Raw genomic sequence first — 22,475 nt, 5'->3', positions numbered from 1 at the left:
GTTAGACTTTAGGATCTTTGGCCTTAAGAAAAGTAGTAAAGCACTGCTCATTCATGTGAACATGGTTTATCCTTAGAAGTGAGATGGGGTAAAAAATCTTGTGTAATTAAATAAATGTATTTGAGAGGACAGACTGAGGCTTCATAGGTGACCTTACCTTTATCATTTTAAAACTTCTGAGTACTTGACTGCAACACTAATTATGCTGTTTTTTGGGGCTTTTTTTGTTGGTTTTTTGTGGTTTTTTTAGTATGTGCAACATGATTTAAATAGTTACTGAGAGATAGTACTCAAAACAGTATTTTAGACTTGCTGGGATTTTCCTGTATCATTAAGTGTATGTCAGCATAGGGTAAATTGTCAAACTAGAGATAATAGTAATCTACTTGGAACAACATTATTTTTTTGCATGGATTTGTGTAATCCCACTGTAACAAGAAAAATAGTTACACTGCACAAACTGAATTCAGATCTCAAAATCAGGCTGTGTTGGGTTTTATTAATAGCTGGGAGGGACTTACCTAAACAAATATAGATTTTTACGTATGAGTAGAGGCTTCCCTTACACGCAGTGAAAGGAGTTTTGGACTTCTCAGGCATATGTCTCATATCATATATGCAAAGGGAGATCCCAAAATTGGTTACATGAAAAGCTCTGTAAAGGTGAGAGCATAATCTATAAAGGGAGCATGGGACAGCAAGTTCAGTTCACAGTGTTGGTATCTACAGGTAGATTAAATAAGTCTCAACTTTTTTGTGCCATAGTTCAAAATATCAGGCAAAGTATTTCTCTTAATGTACCCTGCTTTTAATGTGTAATAAACGTTGACAACTGTAACCTGATTTTTTTTCATACGGATTTACGTTACAGGTAGCCACAGCAAGTCTTATTAGGCATTATTTTCCTCTTGATGATCGCCTGCATGAATGCTGTTAGTTTTGATGCATATTGTTCCAGTGCATTGATAATAACAACACAAGTTCCTTATCGATGGAAAGCCTCTTTGTGAAGTAATAGTGGTTAAACAGTGGTCTGACAAGAAACGATAAGGACAGTGCCAGGAGATCAAGTTGCCTGCTTCAATTTCTGATTTAAATGAGAACTCCTAAAGTGTAGCTGAAGAAAACCAGATACTGCTGTGTTTAGATACATAAGAATCCTCAAGGGCAGAAATACTCAAATCCTTTGAGTGGGTATAACTCAAATAGTAGAAGACATACAGTCTCAACCACTACATGTAACCTGTGTCAGTGTAACAAAACGTAAATGAATGGAAAGGGTATTTTTAGTGGATGGGAGGCTTAATTCCACTTCACTGGTGGAATAACAGCAGTAACAAATCCTTACCCTTCATATAAATTTGCACAAGATACTTTATAAGTTTCACTGATGCTTATTCTGAAGAAGACAGGACTTGAATTACATTTGGGTTTTGGAGGAGAAAGAATTGAAGGTGATTAACTCTTCTTCCCAATCCATAGGACCGTAGTTATGATACTGATCTGAACAGGACAGTGCCACTTCAGCACTGTCATGCACTTCACTGGTACTGGTAGGAAGCTACATGCATCTTAGTTTGCCTTCTTCCATTCCCCAATAAATCTGTGTGTCATTAGGTAGGGCATGCAAACTCTGAATTTGCCTTTCAAATTTCAATTCAAAACACAGAGTAATTTAGACAAATTCATTACGAGGTGACATAGTCCAGTGACATATCCATGCTCAGTGCAGGAATAACTTCACAATTAGATCAGGTTACTTAGCAGCCTGTATAGTCAAGTTTTGAATATCTTCAAGGATGGAGATAACAGCTCCTTCCCAATCTCTGCCCTGCAGGTGACTACTCTTCGTTTGGGAGCTAGTCACAATTTTCCTGGATGCAATTTCCCTGTTTCTCACATATTTTCACTGTGTACTCCAAGAGAGTCTGTCTCTTCCTCTTTCCATCCACCTGCTAGGTAGCTGAGACAGCAGGAAATTTCCCTCCTCAGCCTCATCTAAAGGGTGAAGAAGCACAGTTTGCTATAAGCCCCGAGCCTGTAATAATCTTGGTGACCCTCCACCAGGATCCATTCCAGTTTGTCAATATTTTCATGTACTAGAGAATTTAAATTGGACACAGTACTCCAGATGTGGTCTGCAATCACTTCCCTTGACCTATTTGCGTGTTCCCTTTCTCATGCATCTCTTTCTGTTCATTTTGTCCACCAGGTCCTTTCTGTAAAGCCTTTTTCTTGCCAATTGAGCCCCAGCCTGTACCAATGCATGGGCTATTACATCCCAAATGCAGGATTTAACAACATAAAGTACATCTGTTGCTCTCCCTTCATTCCCGAAGCCATTATCTTGTGCTATCAGATTGGTCAGACATAGCTTGACCTTGCTAAATCCAAGTTGGCTTATACACAGTCCCTTCTTTTTCAAGTGCTTCTAGGCTTCCAGAAGGATTTGCTCCATAAGCTTCCCAGGAAAGGAAGTGAGGCTGATGAGTCTGTATTTCCCTGGATACTCTTCCTTGCGTTTCTTGAAGGTGTGCAGGTCTCTCCTGTCGTCTCCTCTTTTCTATTCTACTTGAGTACCGTGGCAACATCAGAGGCATGCACAGGGACATAGTTTTTGTGTCTATTGTAGCTAAGGCTGGGATTGAGCCATGCAACTGCAGTTGTCTCTCTCCATACCCAGCCTCTCTCCCTGAGGAGATGCGGGAGCAGAGCACTGCCTGTGTCAGCAGAACACCAAGGTTGAGAACGGACATAATGCAGAGCTGAGTGGTGCACAGCTGGGTCCTACGAGTGCTCCCACATGTTAGTGATGCATAGCTGTGGACATTGCCCCTCATTCAGCCTGCAAACACAGTATTGTATAGCTGGAGGTTTGCCAGTTCAGTACCTCTGCATAAGAACAGGGAAGAAAGGAGAAGGGCAGCTTTGGGCCTGTGACAATAACAAATTCTTAGGGGAAAAAAATAGGTGGAAAAAATACGGAATGGATTTCTCAGGGGTTATTGTGCCACACTAAGATTGCTAGTTAAACTGGAGGAGGAGACTTAGTAGAATAGTTTTAAGGTAGAAAAAATGGGAGACAATCACACATAATAGCAGAAGGCTGGAAACAGAGGGTGAGTGAAATTTCTCAGCAATTGATTTGGGAACTGCACTTTTGTGTATCTGATTGCAATTAATATATAATAGTATACATAAACCCACATCATAGAGATAACCATTTAATTGCACTTTAATAAAACCTACAATATGATAAAGAATTATGCTGTGGAAGATCAGAATGACATGTGTAGTCTTTGTTACATTTGTCCAAGACAGATGAATTCAAACTAAAGCATGTAGTGCTTAATAAGATTTCTTCTCCAGCAGCCTGGAGGGCCATTCACAATATCAAATTCTAATTTTTAATCTTTTGTGGTCTGTAATTTGATATTTGCTTTTCAGAATGATGTATATACTTCATTCATAAATTATTTTATTGCATTTTTCCTTAGTCTTTATTTACATTTTTCTTTGTTTAGAATAATTAATAAGCAATTTGCATATTTCTGTACAGTAGTCACCTGAAGGTCTCTTGGGTCTGTGCTCTGACATTCAGCAGAACAGCTCCACAAGCCAGCAATCCCATCAAAAAGGCACACTGCCAGTCTCTATGTCTCTGCCTGCTACATGATGTAGTATCACACTTGTTGGCGGAAAGAACACTTAAGACAACTGGTAATTGTGGAGGGATGAATGAAGAGCATGTGTGCAAAGGAAATACAATGTTCAACCTTACTGGAAAAGCAGAGAGGAAATCTCACAAGTCAGAAACTAGCCTCACAGAAAACTTGTACAGATTTTTAATGCAAGATGTATCATATACATGCTACAATGTATATGAATAATGCTATAGACTTTAACTGAAGGAAAGTAGGTTTCAGTCACACATTAGGAAGACATTCTTTACTCTGAGGGTGGTGAGACACTGGAAAAGGTTGCCCAGAGAAGCTGTGGATGCCCCATCCCTGGCAGTGTTAAAGGCCAAGTTGATGGAGCTCTGAGCAATCTGGTCTGGTGGAAGGTGTCCCCGTCCATGGCAGGGGGGGTTGGAACTCAATGATCTTTAAGGTCCCTTCCAACCCAAACCATCCTTATTCTATGACTCTATGATATATAGAAAATTACATGAGTAATGTTGCCTTAAAATAATAATTGATGGTCTCTCAGATATCTCCTTATAAATATACAAGAAAAAAAAAAAAAAGGCCATGGTGAATATCAAATAAGCACTCATTAATAATAAAATTAAGTTTTACTATGATTTACTACCATATGATTGCTTCCACAGAAGATAAAAATTAAGGTAAATAGTACTGGAGTGAATTCTCAAGTATTCAGAGAATTAGTAACTAGCAGCAGTTCCATAGTCAAGTGCCCAAGCTAGTTTGACAGGTAAGTCTCAAAGGCCTGTTTTATGCTGGCTATCAAAATTTGTTTTCCTCCAGTGCTCCAAAACTTCATTCAAGGATTTTTTTCCCTGTTTTACACCAATCTCTGCAAATAACTGGAACTCCTCTTGTTTCTGGGATAAAATATCTTTTTTTCAGTCTCAAATATCTGTATTCCATTGGATAATTCTTAATAGCCTGTAGCTTCTGCACATTTCATCTCTACTAAAATCTACTCTTAGTCATAAAATCAATGGCTAAACACCCTTTGTCTTCAGAACCTCACCTTTGTTCACCAAGCTGCATTGTTAATTTTAAAAGCCACAGTCCCTTTCACCTGTGAAACTGCATGTTTTTCTGCTGCTTTCTAGATTAGGACATGCTGTTTGATCCAACAACTGACAGCTGATAACGACTCTTTATGTAGGGAAAGAGAATGATCTTGTCTTAAACTTGGTGGAAACTGGGTAAAGGAGAACATATTCCAGTTCCTGTACTAACTAATGCAAGGAGGGTGGGCAATGAAAGGAAAAATAGTGTCAAGACCAGATATTCTTAATCAAAAGATGTGGATTTGCACTATGGGACTGAAAAATTTTAGATTATTGGCTGTTACTGTTCTGCATTTGAAAAAGTCAAAGAATTCTTATTACAACAAGTAATTTATTTCAGAAGTCTAACTCTGCTTTGTACGACATTATAAGAAGCTATGCAATTTACAAAATAAATGCAGCACCTGGGTTTTAAAATAATTTAAATCATTTATATTGAGAAAATACACACAGACATACCCAGACAATAGAATGATGTTTCTGTGAGATGTTGTTTGAACAGTTATTGACCTACTGCAATAACATATCTCAGCTTTTGACAGTAGCAACTACTGCCCTGCAGCAGGGGAGAAAATGTGTTTGTCCATCACCATACCCAATACATTCTTCAATACATTCTTTATCCAGTTAAGTGTATGGAGCAACCTAACTCCTTTCCACCCGCTGACAATTGGAGAACTAGTAATTAACATGCATGTTTATTTATGATGTATAGCATATTTTCAAAAACTCCATTTAGAACAAAAAACATAGAAAGGTGGGGAAAGGCTGTAAGGAAAATAATTCAGGAACCTCTTGGAAAGAGGCTGAATCGAGACTTAGAACTATAATATAATACACTTAGAACTATAAGCAAAGAAATTGCCTTCTACTTCTCTTTGTTGTGTTTGGGGCACTAGCAGACTGTTTCCTGAAAATAAATAGGTTGCTTTCCAGTGGAAACAATTCACAAGATCTGGACTATTACCAAGGAGGTAAAGGATAAAAATATTGCAAGGAAAGCTAGCAGATGATGCAGCTGAAATTGTGTGCACCTGGTCTGTAATTGTATACAAAGACCTGTGTAATACCTATGAAATTAGTCACTGGCGTGCATTTTTTTTTAAATGTGAAATCAAACCGTGACATAGGTGCCACAGGTGGCACTAAATAAATGACATACAACTGTTACTATAAAGGGACTGGCACAGTGTTGCCACACCAAAAGTGCACACTGTTAAACTGAGATGGGTCACTGGAGCTACGTGACTTTTGACAGTGTAAAGGAAAGAACTGAATAGGGCAATCAACAACGACCAGATTACCAGCAGTGCTTTGCCTGCTGCTTGCGTCAAAAGTAATGAAATCAAAAGGGACGCTTTGGAAAGGAAAGAGACCTTCTGAAACTGAAAAAAAAAAAACAAAACACAAACAACTTGTGGTGATTTGATGCCCCGACACCAGGCGGGCCCGGGAGGCGTCGGGAGCGCCCGTGGCTGGGCCGGGCCGGGACCGGCCCGGCCCAGCCACGGGCGCTCCCGGCGCCTCCCGGCCCGCCTGGGGCCAGGGCGGTGACGTCACGGCGCGCCTGCGCAGCGCGCTCTCGCCCGCCCCCCCTCGCTCCACCCACCAAGCGCCGTCACGTGAGCGGCCGGGTCCCCGCGGGGGCGCGCACCGGCGGGGGCCAGCGGGTGCACGCGGCCGCCAACCGGGCCGGGCGCGACCAACCTTGGGCGGGTGGGCCGGTGTGGGGAGCGAGCCGGCCGTTCGGCGCGGCTGGCGCGTCCCATTTTTTCCCCCCCCCCGCGGACGGCGGAGCGGGGAGCGCCGGGCGGCGGAGAGGGTAAGTGACCGAGGGTGGCGGCGGCGGCGACCGGGGCGGGCAGGCAGGGAGGGAGGGAGTGGGCGAGCGAGAGTGGAAGCGGAGGGCCCCGCCGCGCTGCGAGGCCTTGCCCAGACCTCGCCGGGCCGGGCCCGCAGTGGCGGGGCCGCGGCCTGTACTGGCCTGGCCTGTCCGGGCGGAGGGGCCTGCGGCACGGGCTGGGCAGGGAGGCGGTGCCGCCGCCCGCACTCGTGCGAAGGCGACCCGCGGGCCTCCAGCCGAGCCCCGGCCGCCCCGCTCCGCTCGGCTCGGCCCGGCTGTTGCGGAGGCTGCGGGCCCCGGCTCCTCTGTCGGCCCGTGACACGGCGCTCCGGCCTCGGCCTCGCCCGCCCCGTGTCCGTGCGGGACCTGCCGCAGGCTCCCCGCCCGGAGCTGCTGCTGCCGCTCCCTCGCAGCGCCTACCCTGCCCCGCAGGTGCCACGTTTTGGCTCTTCTTAGCAACGCTCGTCCCTTCCCACCCCGTGAGCCGCCGATGCCTTCTTGTCCCTTACAAACCCGATGAACAAATACCAATTTAGACTCTGCTGGTCTTCCTGTTCTTCTGTTACGGGCTCCTCCTCCCGTCTCCGAAACTTAGCATCACCAAAAATTTCTGCATTTAACTCTTGTGTATAGTAACCCACAGGAGGAAGTGCAGGAGAAAATGTGGTCGTCGGCAGTACGCAGGAGATTCAGTGGCCTGGTGGTATTTCCAGATCTTATTCTGGGATGAGGTGCTCTTTCTGGGGCAGTGTGTCTGCACTTATTGCTCGCTACTGCAATGCAAATAATTAATAGCTCTCAGGCTTTAGTGGAGCCATCACTCGCGTGATTGTAAGTGTGAATTCTCTATGGTCTGCACAATGGAAACCTGTTAGAGCCGCCTGGGGAGGGCTTGGAAGAAGAGCGCTTTGTGCAGCGTAGGTTGAGTTAGTAGAAATAGCCTGTAGAGTGAAGCATAAAAACGAGTAAGGAAAGACAGGAATATGGCATGACAAGAGCTACACCATAGAAATTGTAGCTGTGGTGTTGTCTCTTATGTAGCTGTTAATCCATAATGCAATTTTTATACGTTTGCTTTTATGAAAATGGATGCTAATGTTGCTAAACGTTGGAAATATTTTAGGATTTAATGTAAGGATAGTAAACATATGGCATCTCTTCAACACCACTGATTCATGGTTTGTTTTGCTTAATAAATTAATCTGTTGCGGTTTGGGACACAATGTAAGGGAGATCTTGAAAACAAGGATTTTTGTATTTGTTGGAATAATTGGAGTGGTCCTTACACTTAGTGTATATCCCACAATGAATTTCTCCTTTTTGCTGTACCAAGTAACTTCTGCTTTTAATTTCTGTAGTTGACTTGGAAGACTATACATATAAATATGGAGTTCTGAACTCCTAATTTTTTTTCAGCTATTATTTCCTGTTACTCAGTCATTCAGTTTTAATGTACATTTTACATTTGCAAACCCTCAGAAATTTCAAGCATCTGAAAGGTGACCTTTTGGTGTTATGGCACAAACCATGTTGTCTAGATCTAATTCAACTCAGCTAAAGTAATTCAGTACAGTGGTAAGGTGTTTCAAAGGGAACAGAAGCTCTAACAAATCTTACCTGGCATACCTCTTTAAGGAGAGGCTTAGCTTTGCTGCTCTTGTTGCGCTAAGAGTTGAGCTGATGTATGCCATATGAATTTTTTTAGCTGTTACTTTAATGAAAGTTTGTATTTACCTTGGTCAACCTAAATATTGTCAAATCCAAGTTTTAAAAATACTGAGGGGAGAGGTACATTATATTAGAAGCTCTTTTTTTTATGGCAAGGTAATATTTTTGAAAGGTAATGTTATGAAGTAGCAATTATGACGTTCACTAAATTGACATAGGAATGTTCATTATATAGAAGCAAAAGGTGAGAAATACAGACGTTGTGTCACATCTACCTGAGTGACGTCAATATAGCTATGTGATGGATGGTATATTTCCATTGAAAAACTTCATAAGGCTTGGCCATTGAGCTTTTAACAATTTCTGAAAAAGTTAAACACCCTGATTCTAATGTGTGTTTCCAAGTGAACCATTATGAGTGAGAAATTAAAAAGATGATACAAGTGAAATTGTTCCCTGGGGTGACTGACAAATAATCACAGTGTAACCTGTTACACAGTTTAATATTTATATTATGTTGCAGGTGAAAATACTTGAAACAATTGTTGAGGAACTCCAGGGTGGAAAGAGTTCAAGAGCATGACAGTAGTGATGGAAATATAATCTACCTTTGTCTTTTCCTTTTTGGGAAATATCTCTTGGTAGTGAGCTAACAAATTCTAGAGGTGTATACAGTGATGGAGAGATAAATAAAATTATGTATAATCTTTAATTATGCTTAATTTTTGTGGGATTCAGAGTACTCGTTGATGAGACAGTCCAGCAAAGAAAAATGGCGTACTTAATGTTTCACAGTATAAAGACTTTACATTTCACAATTTATATTTATATTCTGCATTTCACAATGTAAAGACATTTTTGTGACATAACGCAATTTCTAGTGCAGCACTATATACCTCTTTGAGCTATAAAGTGAGGGTGAGGAATATATCTTTTTGGGGAAGCTACACCGTTCAAAACATAACTATTAAGATGATTTTCAGTGATCTGATAAATTGATCTTGTATGATTAAGAAAAGGTTGCTTTGTACTCTTTCTGCATTTCTTCGTCTTCTAATTAGGTCCTTTTGTTTGAAATTTACTTTTACTTCCTGTTCACTGAAATGAGTTATAGTTATGGGTGGTGAATGTATTTCATATAGGGAAGGTTTAATAAAGCAAATATCTTGAGCTCTCTGTCCTTCTCTTACTACTTGCTATCATGGTATTTGCAAGATCTGCTGTCAATGAGGGGAGCAGCATATAACTTTAGTTTCTAGATAGATTTTGGGATGTGGTTGTTATTTGGTGTAGTAGCAAGGTGGTGAGGTTTGGGTCAGTTGGTGTCTGAAGACTTTAGGGTGGGGGGGAATACAAAAAACAGTATAGAAGAGCTGGTTAAGAATGAAAGAAATGCTCAGATTTACTTTCTTTGGTCTTTAGCAGGGCTTTGGTTTTGGTGCTCCTGAAAGCTAGATCATAAATTTTAAAAGAGTAATTAAATTAATAAATACTAAGTAGGGGATTTACATAAGGGAACAGGTAGCGTGTGGATATTTATGGGTTGATGTTTCAGGTGCATACGTTTGTCAGTGTATCTGGTCTTCATTTACAGCAATACTGATGTTTCAAATAAACCTATTGAGTACATGTTGCTGTTGGGCAGGTCTTTGCCAGTGTCCTGTTTAATGAGAGATAGATGAATGAGGAAGACCAAATTCGATGATGCTTAAAGACTAAAGGTCGGTAAACCATATTCCATCCAAGTGTTCTATCCTTTTTTTGAATAGGGACACCGACATTTTCTTTTAACAGTTCCAAACGTGTTTTTGTGGCTAGATTGTAGTTCATGTGCTCATGAATCATATTGCTTTTTTCATCAAAAATGTTTTGTCAGTTAATTTAATTATTGAAGACCACCTCAGATGATGGGATTTGAGCCAGTGTGAGCCAGAGTAGAAAGCAGATTGGAGTCAGAGTTCAAACTCACCAGAAAGTTGTCAAGTTTATATCTTCTTCCACTGATGCACTGTCTGGTATGGATTTGCTTTTTTGTCCTGTGATGTGTTTAGACTGTGAACTCCGTTGGGTAAAATCTGTTACTGCAGAAGACCTGGGTCTCAATTCTGGCTTTTGGTGCTGTAATATCCATAAGTGTTGTAATAAGGTGTGCAGCTTCTAGTGCTTAAAACACGGATACACAAAAACTTAGCATTAATTTTCAATTAGATGCTTGTGATCTTAATCTTTAAAGTTTTGTGTACGAGGGATGAGGAGGATGGTATGAAAACGTGCTGTGCATCAGGGCTTTGAAGCAACTTTGACTGGTAGGTGGGTTGTAAATGTCAAGGTGTCAGTGAGGCCTTGGGGTGGTCCGACATCACAGCTCCAGTGAATAAAGAAAAACATTTGAAACTTTAGTGCCGTTTTTGGATACAATAATTACCAAAAGACATGGGCAAGGGTTTTTTTTTTAGGTTGCTTGTGTTGTTAGCTAATTTCATATCAATTAAAGTGCAGTTTCCTTCTTTTGATGAAAAGTTTTTGTTGGTTATTGTTAGTTACTGATTCTTTTGTAGCAGTGCTGAGTCAGTTTTTCCCATTTGTTTTGACATTTAAGGTGCTATTCATGCCAGTAGCTGCGTTCCTTTTGTTTACTTTTCTGACCAGAATTTACTACTATTACATGAAGAAATAAACATAATAAGGATTTTTTATTGAATCTGTTACTGTTGTTATGATTTGTCCTTGCTCCCAGTCACTTGGTGTGCATAAGCACAAGAGACCAGGTCTTGTATTTTGGATGTTGCAATATTTCCTACATAGTCCAGTCAATAGTCACGAAAGCTTTTGAAAGCATTAGGCAGATTCAGTGAGTTGGAAATGACAGACACTATTCAGAAAGATACATCAATGAAATGGAAGGAATTCTATAGTCTTACTATGCTATCTTCAGCAGTTTCAGGCTCACTAGTTCAGGTAGGTCAGTAAAGTAGGTAGGATCTTCAACATCTAGGATTTTGAGTAATCCAAATAAGCAGTGTGAGCTTTTTTTATTTCTTTTGTTAGGTTCCTTTAGATTTTTGCCCCTCCTCATTCCCAGTTCTTGGTTGTATATACAATTTGTGTAACCCCTGTTTGAGGTGGATTTTAGATAAGATGGCAGAAATATGCTGATGCAGCTGGATATCTCCACTAAACTATTTTTCTCTGTTGCAATAAGAAAATAATACAACAGGAACTGATGTAATTCTTTGCCTCTTTTGCAGACAAGCTAAGCAATGAGAAACCTTAAAGATGTACAATATTTTGCATCCAGATGCTAGCCTTCCTCTCCTTCTAAGATTTGTTTGAAAGGATATACTTGTTTGAGATACCTGTTTCTTTACTTAGCAAGTGATCATTCTGGCTATTTATCTTTTAATTTTGGAAAGTCATGTAGAGCTGTTAGAGATGTAATGAAAAAGTGGTAAATGGGGAGAAGATAAAAATCTGCCATAGCGACCATACTGCATGTTTATTTTGTACTAGTATTGGTTATGACATATCTAGCTTAATTAAACTAATTCAAAAAACTGAAGAAATTTCTTCCTTAAGCTGGAAGACTCAGACTCTAAAAGGAAACCATGTTGAGAGGATGAAGAAATTTCATAGTAAACATAATGTGGGAAAAATTGCATGTTTAACTGTTGTGCTTTCTAACACATCATTTATAATGTTGGATCACTTAGTGATGAAAGATGTTGGTTGGTGGGTTACTTTGTAATTGCTGCAGTGTTACTTCTGTAATTGTTGCTCTTATTTTTGCAGTGGAGGGGCTGATTGAAACAAGTTAGTAGCAAAAGTGTAAGAGAAATGTACTTTATTGAAGGAACTGAGGAGAATGCTCTCTATACTTTTAGCTTTTCTTTATGGTGAGCTCTTACTGTACCCACACACCTGTCTGTTGCTGTGCTGTGGCAGTCTCAGTACGTGCCCTGATGTTCCAGGAGCCAGCAGGTGGGAGAAGTTTCACTGAGCCTGGCCAGGCCCTGCTCCTTTGCCTCATTTGTAAACATTCCTCGCTGGTTCTGCATGCAAATCGCTTTTCATATTCTGTTGCTTCTGGTTAACTATCCAGTGGAAAAGCACTTCTGAATTACTGTGTGATGGGAGTACACTTGTTATGTGTATGTCTACCGTGAGTGATGCTGAGGCACTGGCCATTAGGGTTCAAGTGGAGGACACAGCTGTGTTCCAGGGCAGTAATACATTCTTCCTTTGAGGGGTTAGCATTATTTTTGGAAATAAACGATCATGAAAAACTTAATTGTGCTTTTACCTGTACCTCTGGCTATTTTTCCTGTTGTTCAAAGTGTTTCAAATGCAAAATAAGCCATTCAAAATTCATACACTTGAGGCATTGTGTAAGGGAAGATTTTTTTTTTTTTTTGCAGCAACTGTTTCTAACAGTCAGCTGTGTAGCCAAAGAAGTCTGTCTTTAATTGTCAGTCCCACAGATTCTACACTTCATGTGATAGTTAATCTAGTAATGTTAGAAATAATTTTCTAAAATAGCTTGGTACTGTACAGATTGTGCAAAGAATTGCGCAGTGGTTTCTTGAACCAGGTAAAGCAAAATTTTGATCTCATGTGATTTACTGGGACAGCCTCTGTTTTAAAAATTGTAGAACAAATTATTTAATCTTAGATTTTGTGGTGGTAGGATTTTTATGCAACCCCACTTCTTTTATATATATAAAATGATTTCTCAGTGCAAAATCTGGGTAGAACTTATACTTGATCATAGACTCATGCTTGAGAAATAAAACTTTCAGTAAAATTCCTCTTGAATTTTCTCTGCTAGCTGCTTATGTGTCACTGCAGGTGGCTGTGGCTATGCACGGGTAGTTACTTTGACAGGTACTTTGCAGTGCTTTTAGTATTCTGAATGGCTGTGTGGTAGTCCTGCAAAACTGTAGGTAATATTTTTTTCCATCACATTGCTGAAGACAAAAGTTAATTTCTGTCAGCAACAATTTTTGTTGCAAGAACTAACATTCTGCTCGAGGTTTGCTGCTTAACATTGCTCTTAAGTGCTTTGGTAACAGTGATAATTGAGTAACAATTATGTAAATGTTCTCCTATCCAGAAAAAAGCTTGAGATATGTTTCTGTAAATGTGTTCAAAGCCTGTCACTTTTGAATTTTGGATACAAAAGGTTTCCTACAATCTCACAATACACAGGGGTTCTATTGCAGTGTCATTGATGCTTGTTAGTGTCAGGGTTCACCATCATCTTATCCTGTGGCTGTTGTCCTCATGTAATGTTAATATGAAAAAGACCTGTCATTACAGGAAGGTGCTTTAAAGTACTGTGTTGGAACATTTGTAATTATTGTCTTACTTGGAGCCACTTCACCTCTTGTAGTTTATCCTGTGTAGTATCAAATTGTTGTAAGTACTTGGCATAATAATAAAACCAGATTATACAGTGCAGCATAGTACCTGTTCCATCAGTTCACTGCTTCATTTGTGGTCAGATTCGGAAATTACTTTTATAGCTTCAGAAACAGTGTTGACTGCTATAGGTGCTGGTGGGCCCGGTGTATATGTAGATGCACTACATTACTTGATAAGAGCGGTCCATTTTTTGGCGAGGGAGCTTTCAAAGTATGATGCACCTGCTGATAAGGCTGTTACCTGCTTACTAAATGCACCTGATTTAGCCAGACTTCCCTTCGTGCTGCCTGTTTGGGCATTGGGACCTTGTGTATTAGGGAGTTCTGTTGTGGTTACTGTGTAGGAATTGTAAAGATGCCATGCTCTGCAAAGACACAGTGCTATACCTGACCATTGTTTTCTTCTGAGCTGCCTCATGGGAGAAGGAAGAAAGACTGTCATGTTTAAGAAAAAACCCACCAAAAACCCACCAAAATCCCACAAGCAAAAAAAAAAACAACCCACCACCCTAATGAAACCCACCCAATCAAAATAAAACATTTATCATACTAAACCTGTAGTTTTTGTAAACTTGTGAAATAAAATAAATTGCATAACTATTTATGTTATACGTGTTATAATTTTAGCAGAGCTCTTATATATATCTAGCTGAGGTATTCCTGTTTGATTGCTAAAACAAAAATGTCTTATTGATGCACATAAGGAAGTGTACTTACTGTCCTATTAAGCATTAGTAAGTACTGGGTTTATTTAGTTGCAGGTTGCTGGAATAGTGATCTATAAAGTAATTCAAGCACTGCAAACTTTAATTCTCACTTGTCATTTTCCTTTAATTAATGTGCTTCTTCTAAGAAAAAAATCCTTTCTAGTGTGTGGGAGGAGGATGGTGAAGGAATGAGCAGGAGAGTATGTGTGTCCTTTTTCTGTTTCCAAAAGCTTGAACAGCTTTATGTGCCGAAGCTGGTCTCCCAGAGTATTCTGTATGCCAAATTAAGCCAGGCACTATTGCACAACTCCATTTTCCTTGCCTGTCTGACCGTGTTTATTTTAGTTGTCTCTCAGCACTCTAGGTATATGGTAATGAAAATTTTCTGAAGAAATGTTCTGTTGACTTTTTTCCAGTCTATTGTGTAGTTTTACATTCTTATTAGTTCAGTCTCTGCTGCAATAGTTGCATTTCTGCTGCATTGCAGAGAAGATCTAGAAAACAGGGAATCCTTTGTAAAATGTAGATGCTATCTTTGAATACAGTTCCTTAGGTAAACTTCTAGGAGTTTACCTAAATTTCTTCAAAATTGAGGTTTTTAAGAGGCTCCTGGCCCTTTTGAAGCTAGCTTAGAATTCTCAGATTTTCAAATAAAATTTCTCTAATTTTATTGAAGGTATTCATAGGTGAAAACTAAGAGAGAGAAAACCTTGCTGTTTGAAAGCAGTTTAAGTAACTTGCTGTAAGTATTTGGTAGTTGTTCTTTCAACAGAAATATAGTCCTCACTAGTATGTGGTAGTAGTGTGGAAGGTTCTGGAATCTTGTCAGCTCCACTGATGTTAGTGGAAGCTGACCTCACATTTTCACATTTAAAGGTGAGGAAAGAAACGTGCTCACAGTGCTGCTAACCACGTTCACTTGTTCATTTCCTACTCCTCTGATGTCTCATCCTCTTGGGTTGCTCAAGGTTTAAACAAATTGTAGAAAGGAGTTATACACGCTCTGTAGAAGTGACAGCACTCTGATGCTGACAGCAGAGATTATATATACTTAGTATGGAATTCCTTTTAAAAATAATCAAGGAATTGGTCTTTAGTTACGCAGTGGGCCATACTAAGCCATAAGCAGACTTTTTTTTGAATTTTTTTTTTTACAATTCTGAAATACCTTAAGCATTTTTTATAAGACACAACAGCCAAAACAGTTTGCTGGTTTCTTAGGTGTTTTACAGTTTGTAGCTTATTTTCTTATGGTATTTTTCTTGTCTTTCTATAGGGCTGAAAGACACACAGGAGTCTTCATGGATATAGTTGATACATTTAGCCATTTAATTCCTACTGAACACTTAGATGATGCCCTATTTCTAGAATCCAACCTGGAGAATGAAGTCTGTGAGGATTTTAGTACAAGTCAAAATGTCTTAGAGGATTCGCTGAAGAACATGCTCAGCGATAAGGATCCTATGCTAGGATCTGCAAGTGCCCAGTTCTGTTTGCCTGTTTTGGATAGCAATGGTCCCAATTTCCAGATGCCTTGTTCTACAGGTAAATCTTATAATTTTTTAAGATTACAATTTAAACAATTTAAAATACAGTTATACTCTAGTACCGACCCTTTTTTGTGATATAGAAATAATAAGTTGGGATTTCTGTCTCCTTCCTGCCCTTTTTGATGTGCTGCTTACATGCTTGGCATGTAAACTGAGCAGTTCTTTTTAATTTTGTAGTGTAACAATAGAGGAGGGCTCCTTATGTGGATCACAAATAACCTAGACTTTGAGTATGTGTAAATTATTCGCAGTGGAAGCTGTGATTTGTTTAGTGTAAGTACTGTGCCCGATCACTGAAGTTGCTAGTTGTCTTGAAAAATACTGTATGTCTGGATTAGCAGAAGGAGCATGTTGAGAGTTGTACAAATTACTGCTCTGACCTCAGGGTTATTCTGTTGGTGATAGGCTGCCTGGTACTGGGCTGATACCGGTTTCAGGTGTTTTGTTTTGGTTGGCTTCAAAACCCTGGAATGATAATACAATTCTGTTTGGAATACCTGATTTAGAACCGAATTAGAGCGAAGTTTTAAATAAAAATAATCTTAGCAGTTGTGGAGTAGTTTTGGAGGATCAAAAAACGGAAAAGGGATGATAAAAGGGATGATCCAATCACTGAAATTGTTTATATTTATGAATAGTTGGAGTAATTACACTGACTTCGGTGTAAGAGACAAAAATATACTCTATTCTTAGTAGTGTTCTTTTTTTGATTGGAAGTTTTAAAAAATTATTTGTTAGGTTCGTTACTGAGAAATGCTGCAGATTAATGCAGTTAAGTGTTTATATCAACATTTAACTTTTTATTGAGCTAGTAATAGGCTAAATTCTCACCTTCATTGAATTAGGTGGTATTACAGCATGGAAAACTGTAAATCAAAGATTATATTGATTGAGTAATGAAAAAGTTAACTACAAAGCCTAAAACAAGGTGCTTGATTCTTTTACTACTTCAGTAGAACACTCTTGAGGCTATCCTTAATGCTTTTGTTTACTCTTGCTGTAGTCTGTATTCTTACCCTTCCTTGTCTGTAACCCACCAAACAAAATTGTGTCCCTTTTACTCTGCATAGGACTGTACAATGTACACAACCAAATCAAATTCCACCAAAATCAGTGATGCACATTCTTGTGTTGTACTGCATCCTGTGCATCCTCCAGTAAACCTGTACTGCAGTTAAAATGTTGAATTAGTCAGTAGGATATAGCTGGATATTTTGGAAGTTACGGAGAAACTTTCTGGGGGCTTTTTGGCTTATATTTCTCCTGAAAGTGATCAGTAGTGCAATAATTAATATTATTAATACTTAAATCATCACAATTAATTTTTAAAGTCCATAAAAAGTAAGTGAGCTAATGTATTTACTTGAGGACTAGTATTCCAGGCTGTCTGCAGACTAAGGGAATCAAAACTGATTTGATTTATGCTGAGTTTGTGAATTTAATGTTTTGTTTTTAAACCTGAAAGCAGCAAGAACAGAACCATATTTCAGGAAATAAACTAAACCAAGCAATTTGGAATTAATGTAGGTGTCCAAAATGAACATGAAATGTTCTAGCTGTTGTTCTGTTGCTCTTTGTAGGTCTTGATAAGAACTGTCCTTACTCTGACATGATAGGACTGCAATACATACTTATAATTTTTAGTTAAGAATAACAATTATGACTTTGAGGTAAACTTTCTTTGCTTGTCTTTCTTCAGAGTTCATATAGTTTTTGATTTATTTGATTTGTCTGATACTGTTGGTGATCTAACAGAGCTGCTGTAGTCTGCTGGTAAGAATGCTGTTGTGCAAGATGATAGTACCCTTAAGAATTAAGCCATATAAAACCTTTTTTTTTCCAGACAGGTTAGATGGAAGCTCACCAATGTATTCAAAAAAGAAAAAAGCATAACTCTCACCACAAAACTTGCCTTACTGTATTTTTAGAACTACAACACTGACAGTGTTTCTTATACTCTTGATTTCATTCCTGAAGAAAAAAAGTTATTTTGTCCAGAGGCACAAATTTATTTACCACAATTTATTCTAGACCTTCAAACAGTATTTTGCATAACCCATGCCTAGACTATTAATCAGTTTAATAATAGGAGTAAAATACTCATGGAAATTAATTCACAGGGCCAGCAGAGGACAGATTTATAATGCTTGGTGCTTCTCGAATAACTGGAATGTACTCTGTTTGGTAGAGTTGTTAAAGTGGTGAAGATTTCATGCTCCAGCTTATTTGATTGCTGTGAGCAAGCTGAAGAGATAAAGGTAATAATAGTTGGACTGAAGAGATGTTTAGCTAAAATGGTTTTAGGTCTTCTTGATAAAATGGAGGAACAGAAGGCATGGCTCACTAATACTTCTTTGAAAGTGGGTTTGAGCAGAGTTCAAGAGTATTTGGAAACCTCTGCACAAACAAGATACTATCTTTATATGCCTTCAACCCAGGGTCTTAACTGTGAAATTTCTTAAGTGAACATGAGTAGCAGAAGCTCCGAGAAAGGCTTGTTTCAGGACTACTTCTTACCCACATACCTAATTTCTCAGGATTGTGACAACATTTTCTCTGCTTTATTTCTGAGATCAGTTTTTTTTTGTCTAATAACCTCTTCTCTCTTGATCTGAAGTTGGTTTTGAGTGTGGGTTTGTTTTTTGCTGTTTTTCTTACTGTTGCATTGACGTTAGTGTTTGTTGGGAGTTCTTAAAAGGCCTAATCCAAAGTTATTATTTATTCATCAACATGTCTTCCTTAGCTTTAGGGTTTATATTGCATATCATTCATCATGGACTAAACTTTTTGTTAGTACTAGGGTCTTTTTACAGTTATCTGACTGTATATGATGGGCACTGGTAGCAATTGATTGTATGTCTTTTAAACAGTTTAAGTGCATGTCTGTAAGACAGAAACACATAGATTTTTGTGAGCTGAAGTTCGATTTCCAGTCAGTGCTTGTTAGAGGCATCTATCTAAAAAAATGCAGGTTTTGTAATTGTAATTATAAATGCGTCTCCTGGGGAGAACAGTAACATAGAATCATAGAATGGTTTGGGTTGGAAGGGAAAGGTCATCTAGTCCAGCCCCCCTGCAATGAACAGGGACATCTTCAATTAGATCGAGTTGCTCAGAACCCTGTCCAGCCTGACCTTGAAGGTTTCCAGGGATGAGGCATCTACCACCTGTCTGGGCAACCTGTTCTAGTGTTTCACCACCCTCATAATAAAAAAAGTTTTTTCTAATATCCAGTCTGAATCTACCCTCTTTTAGAGTAAAACCACTACCCCTTGTCCTGTCACTACAGGTCATACTAAAAAGCCTGTCCCCATTTTTCTTAATTAGTTCCTTTTAAGTATTGAAAGGCCATAGTAAGGTGTCCCCCTGTTCTCCATGCTAAGTAACCCCAACTCTTTCAGCCTTTCTTCAAAGGACAGGTGCTTCAGCCCTGCATTTATTTTTGTTGCCTGCTCTGGACTCCGTTCAATAGGTCCATATCTGTCTTGTACTGAGCATCTTAATCAGCAGTACTGGTATGTGATAAATAGCAAGGAATATGGCAATGGATGTTGGTTGCCTGTCTATTCAGGAAGAACTATATCAGTACCAGTAAAAATAATCTCATCTTTGTCTTGGCCTGAATCCAGATTGTTCTGGATCTAGGTAGTTTCTTCAGTTAGATGACATTGTTGGTCAGACAAAGACCAACAAAAGCCAAAGACAGAGTAGACCAAACTTGCTGAGCTTGCTCTGTAATTGCCATTGAGTAATAGAATGGGATTGTCTTTTTGAGCTCTGATTGAATAATTACATATTTAGAGAAAACAAGATTCTTTGCAGGTGATCCTGATAATGGCTTTGAGCAGAGGTAGAAGTAACTTTTTATGACCCTCTCAGAAGCTGGATAGGGTAGGGGTCAAATTACAGATGTTATGCTGAAGTCCTTTTAGAATGTGTTTGTGAAGAGTGACTGCTAAACAGCAAAGATGTAGTTAGGTTGGTGCTTTATGGAGTTAGACTGAGCAGATTGCTGCTCTTATGGCAGAGTTAGGAAGTTCTCTGTTATTTCTGTGAATCAAGGTACAATCCATAAGTCTTACTCACTGCAGCTCATAGGAGCTTAGCAGTAATGGAGGCCATTTCCTGTCCTGAAGTAGGTATTAGCAAAAAGACCTCTTGTTGATACTAGAAATTGATATAATTGTTCTCCTTGACAGTTAAAGGACAGAATTTGACAAAATGAGAAACAAATGAAATCCAAGTTCTTGAAGCAATCAGAAGGATCTCAAATTATGTTTTAGGTACCTCTCTGTTTCTTTTTATCAGTTTAATCAGGTGGCTGTTCTTCCAAGCTCTGAATGACCAACACAGAAAAGCAGATTGACATAGAACAGCTCTTGGCCATCTTAAATGTTTTGGTGGTGTGAGTGGATAAGGAAGTGTGGGTTTGGGGTTTCTTTGTTGTTTGTTTTTTTGTTTTTGGTTTTTGTTTTTTTTTCAGTCTTTCTGAACAATTCCTTAATGAGAAGTAGAAACTCTGAAGTTGAGATATGACATAATTCTCAAGAGCAACACATTTTTTTCAACTTTGTATGGTACCCTAGGGATGGATTTTCTGTTTTGTTCTGTTCCTGCTGGAAGCTTAGCCACCTGCGAGCATAGCAGGTCAAACTGGTCACATGCCAGTGAGCTAAATAACCAGCATTCTTACTAAATTGGTACTTCTCAGCTATCACGAGTTCTGTAGCTTTTCAGGATGTCATTTACTGGGGCAGTTTGATTTATTATAGCCATAATACAGGGACTGGAATTTTAATTGCCTATCATCTGGAGACATTTCTGGAGTTCATATTAAAATAAAGCTTTTAACCAATTTAGTTTATGGGTATATTTATAAAATCGGGTATTTATCATAAATGATGAAGACTGAACCTGTAAGAATGTACAAAGTGCATTATGGACATCTTTTTATTTGCTCTTTTTTTCCTGTCCCTCTGGATTACTGCTGGGAAAGTGCTTCCCCCAAATGCAGTCTGCTCTCTCTAGTTTTAGCCTGTGTTTTCATGAGTACAGTTGAAAGAATATTACCTCTGCTAAAATCATGATTACGTACTGAATCTTTAGAGCCCAACTGGTTGTTCTGACTAGAAAAACTTAAGTATGCTGTCTGGCTGTTAGGCATTTCAGGCTCTTTTCACTAAAGCTAAATGTATTTGTATTTTTCCTCCTGCATATGAAGTAATTTTTAATGTAATCTTTAGATGCCAGCCCAAAATTTGGTATAGAGTTGTTTCTCTCAGTTTTCTTACCTCTTTATGCCTTCCTTCCTTCCTTCAAGCTGTCCATGTGAATATTTTCACAGTGTCTTGTGGCAAAGGTAGTAACTTTCCCATATAAAATTTAAATTTACTGTATTAGTATTGAGAACTTTGAGGATGTTTATTTTGCATGCTTTTTTATTTGTAGGTGGAAAACCACCTGTTTTCCCCATTTTAGGTCCTTCTTTAGATGAGCTCTTTGATTGTAAAGACATGAAGACTCCCTTCTTAATAAAGTGATTTAGTTTAAAGTGCTTGGTTTGATGCTGTGTTTTTACTTTGTTGTTGAAATTTGTACTTCACTGCTCTTTTATTTCCCTTTAGTAATAGGCTTGTGTGGCTAAAGAACTACAAATCAGTAGGCTTGTGATGTAGCTCCGTCTTTTTATTAAAATGGATATGCAGTCTTCTGTCAAGATACATGCTGTATTAAATTTATTAATCCCAGTTGATTTTCATATGTCTTTTTTTCTAAAGACAGGAAAAATACCTCTTTACAATGTAGAGATTAATGGAGAACAGGAGCAAATATTTAGTTAGTATTTCACATGGTACTTTGATTCTTTTCTTGCACTGGGCATTCAGTACAAGGTCCTTACAGGTGAATTCTCAGTTCAACAGGTTATAGGCAAACTCTTGTAAAAAAATTGGAATTTGATGTTTCCTTATGTAAGTTGTGTCACCAGTCAACTAATTTTTCTTGATAATAAATTTTTTCTTAAAAAGAAAATATTTTTAATTCTGTTTAATTCTCTCCATCACAAATGTCAATAGGAAAAAGGTTTTCATACGAAATATACCATCATCCTTTACAGTCTTGAGAGGTAGTGATATTTTGTGAATATCTACGTATGTTTCGTTTCTTTATTAGAGTTTATTAGCTCTTCTGAAGACTTGCCTAGACATGTTAGTTACTGTTTTAGACTGTAACTTTTTTTCATTAAAGGATGTTAGGTTTTTATGTTGGTGTTCACATATAAAACAGTAGAAATTTTAAAACAGTGATATTCTGTTCCATGTGTTTACCTAAGGAAAAGAAATCCAGGGCTAACATCTACAAAAAAGAAATTTAGTTCTGTAGTTGAGAATCACTTTGATCATTGTGTCAAAACTCTGAATATTTTTATCTTGTGGCTGAAAATAATTAAGGGAAGATTTATGTTAATAAAGATTTATGGATGTCAGAACTTGTGAGGATGTCTTTAGGGCTGTTTTCTTCTCC

General features: G+C 38.7%; 1 protein-coding gene across 1 annotated transcript in view; it reads left to right on the top strand.

Annotated features, from left to right (window-relative positions):
- The first annotated feature begins 6,481 nt into the window (after positions 1-6,481).
- PHF3 (PHD finger protein 3) overlaps positions 6,482-22,475 on the top strand; it is a 48,670-nt gene continuing 32,676 nt past the window's right edge. Inside the window, 2 exon segments of the mRNA XM_050316300.1 lie at positions 6,482-6,587; positions 15,680-15,948. Coding sequence (XP_050172257.1) covers positions 15,705-15,948 — 244 coding nt within the window. The 5' untranslated portion in view covers positions 6,482-6,587; positions 15,680-15,704.

The sequence above is a fragment of the Myiozetetes cayanensis genome, unplaced genomic scaffold (genome assembly GCF_022539395.1).
Source record: "Myiozetetes cayanensis isolate MyiCay16 unplaced genomic scaffold, myiCay2020 scf2-11, whole genome shotgun sequence".
Lineage (NCBI taxonomy): Eukaryota > Metazoa > Chordata > Aves > Passeriformes > Tyrannidae > Myiozetetes > Myiozetetes cayanensis.
This window is presented reverse-complemented; position numbering and strand designations above follow the sequence as displayed.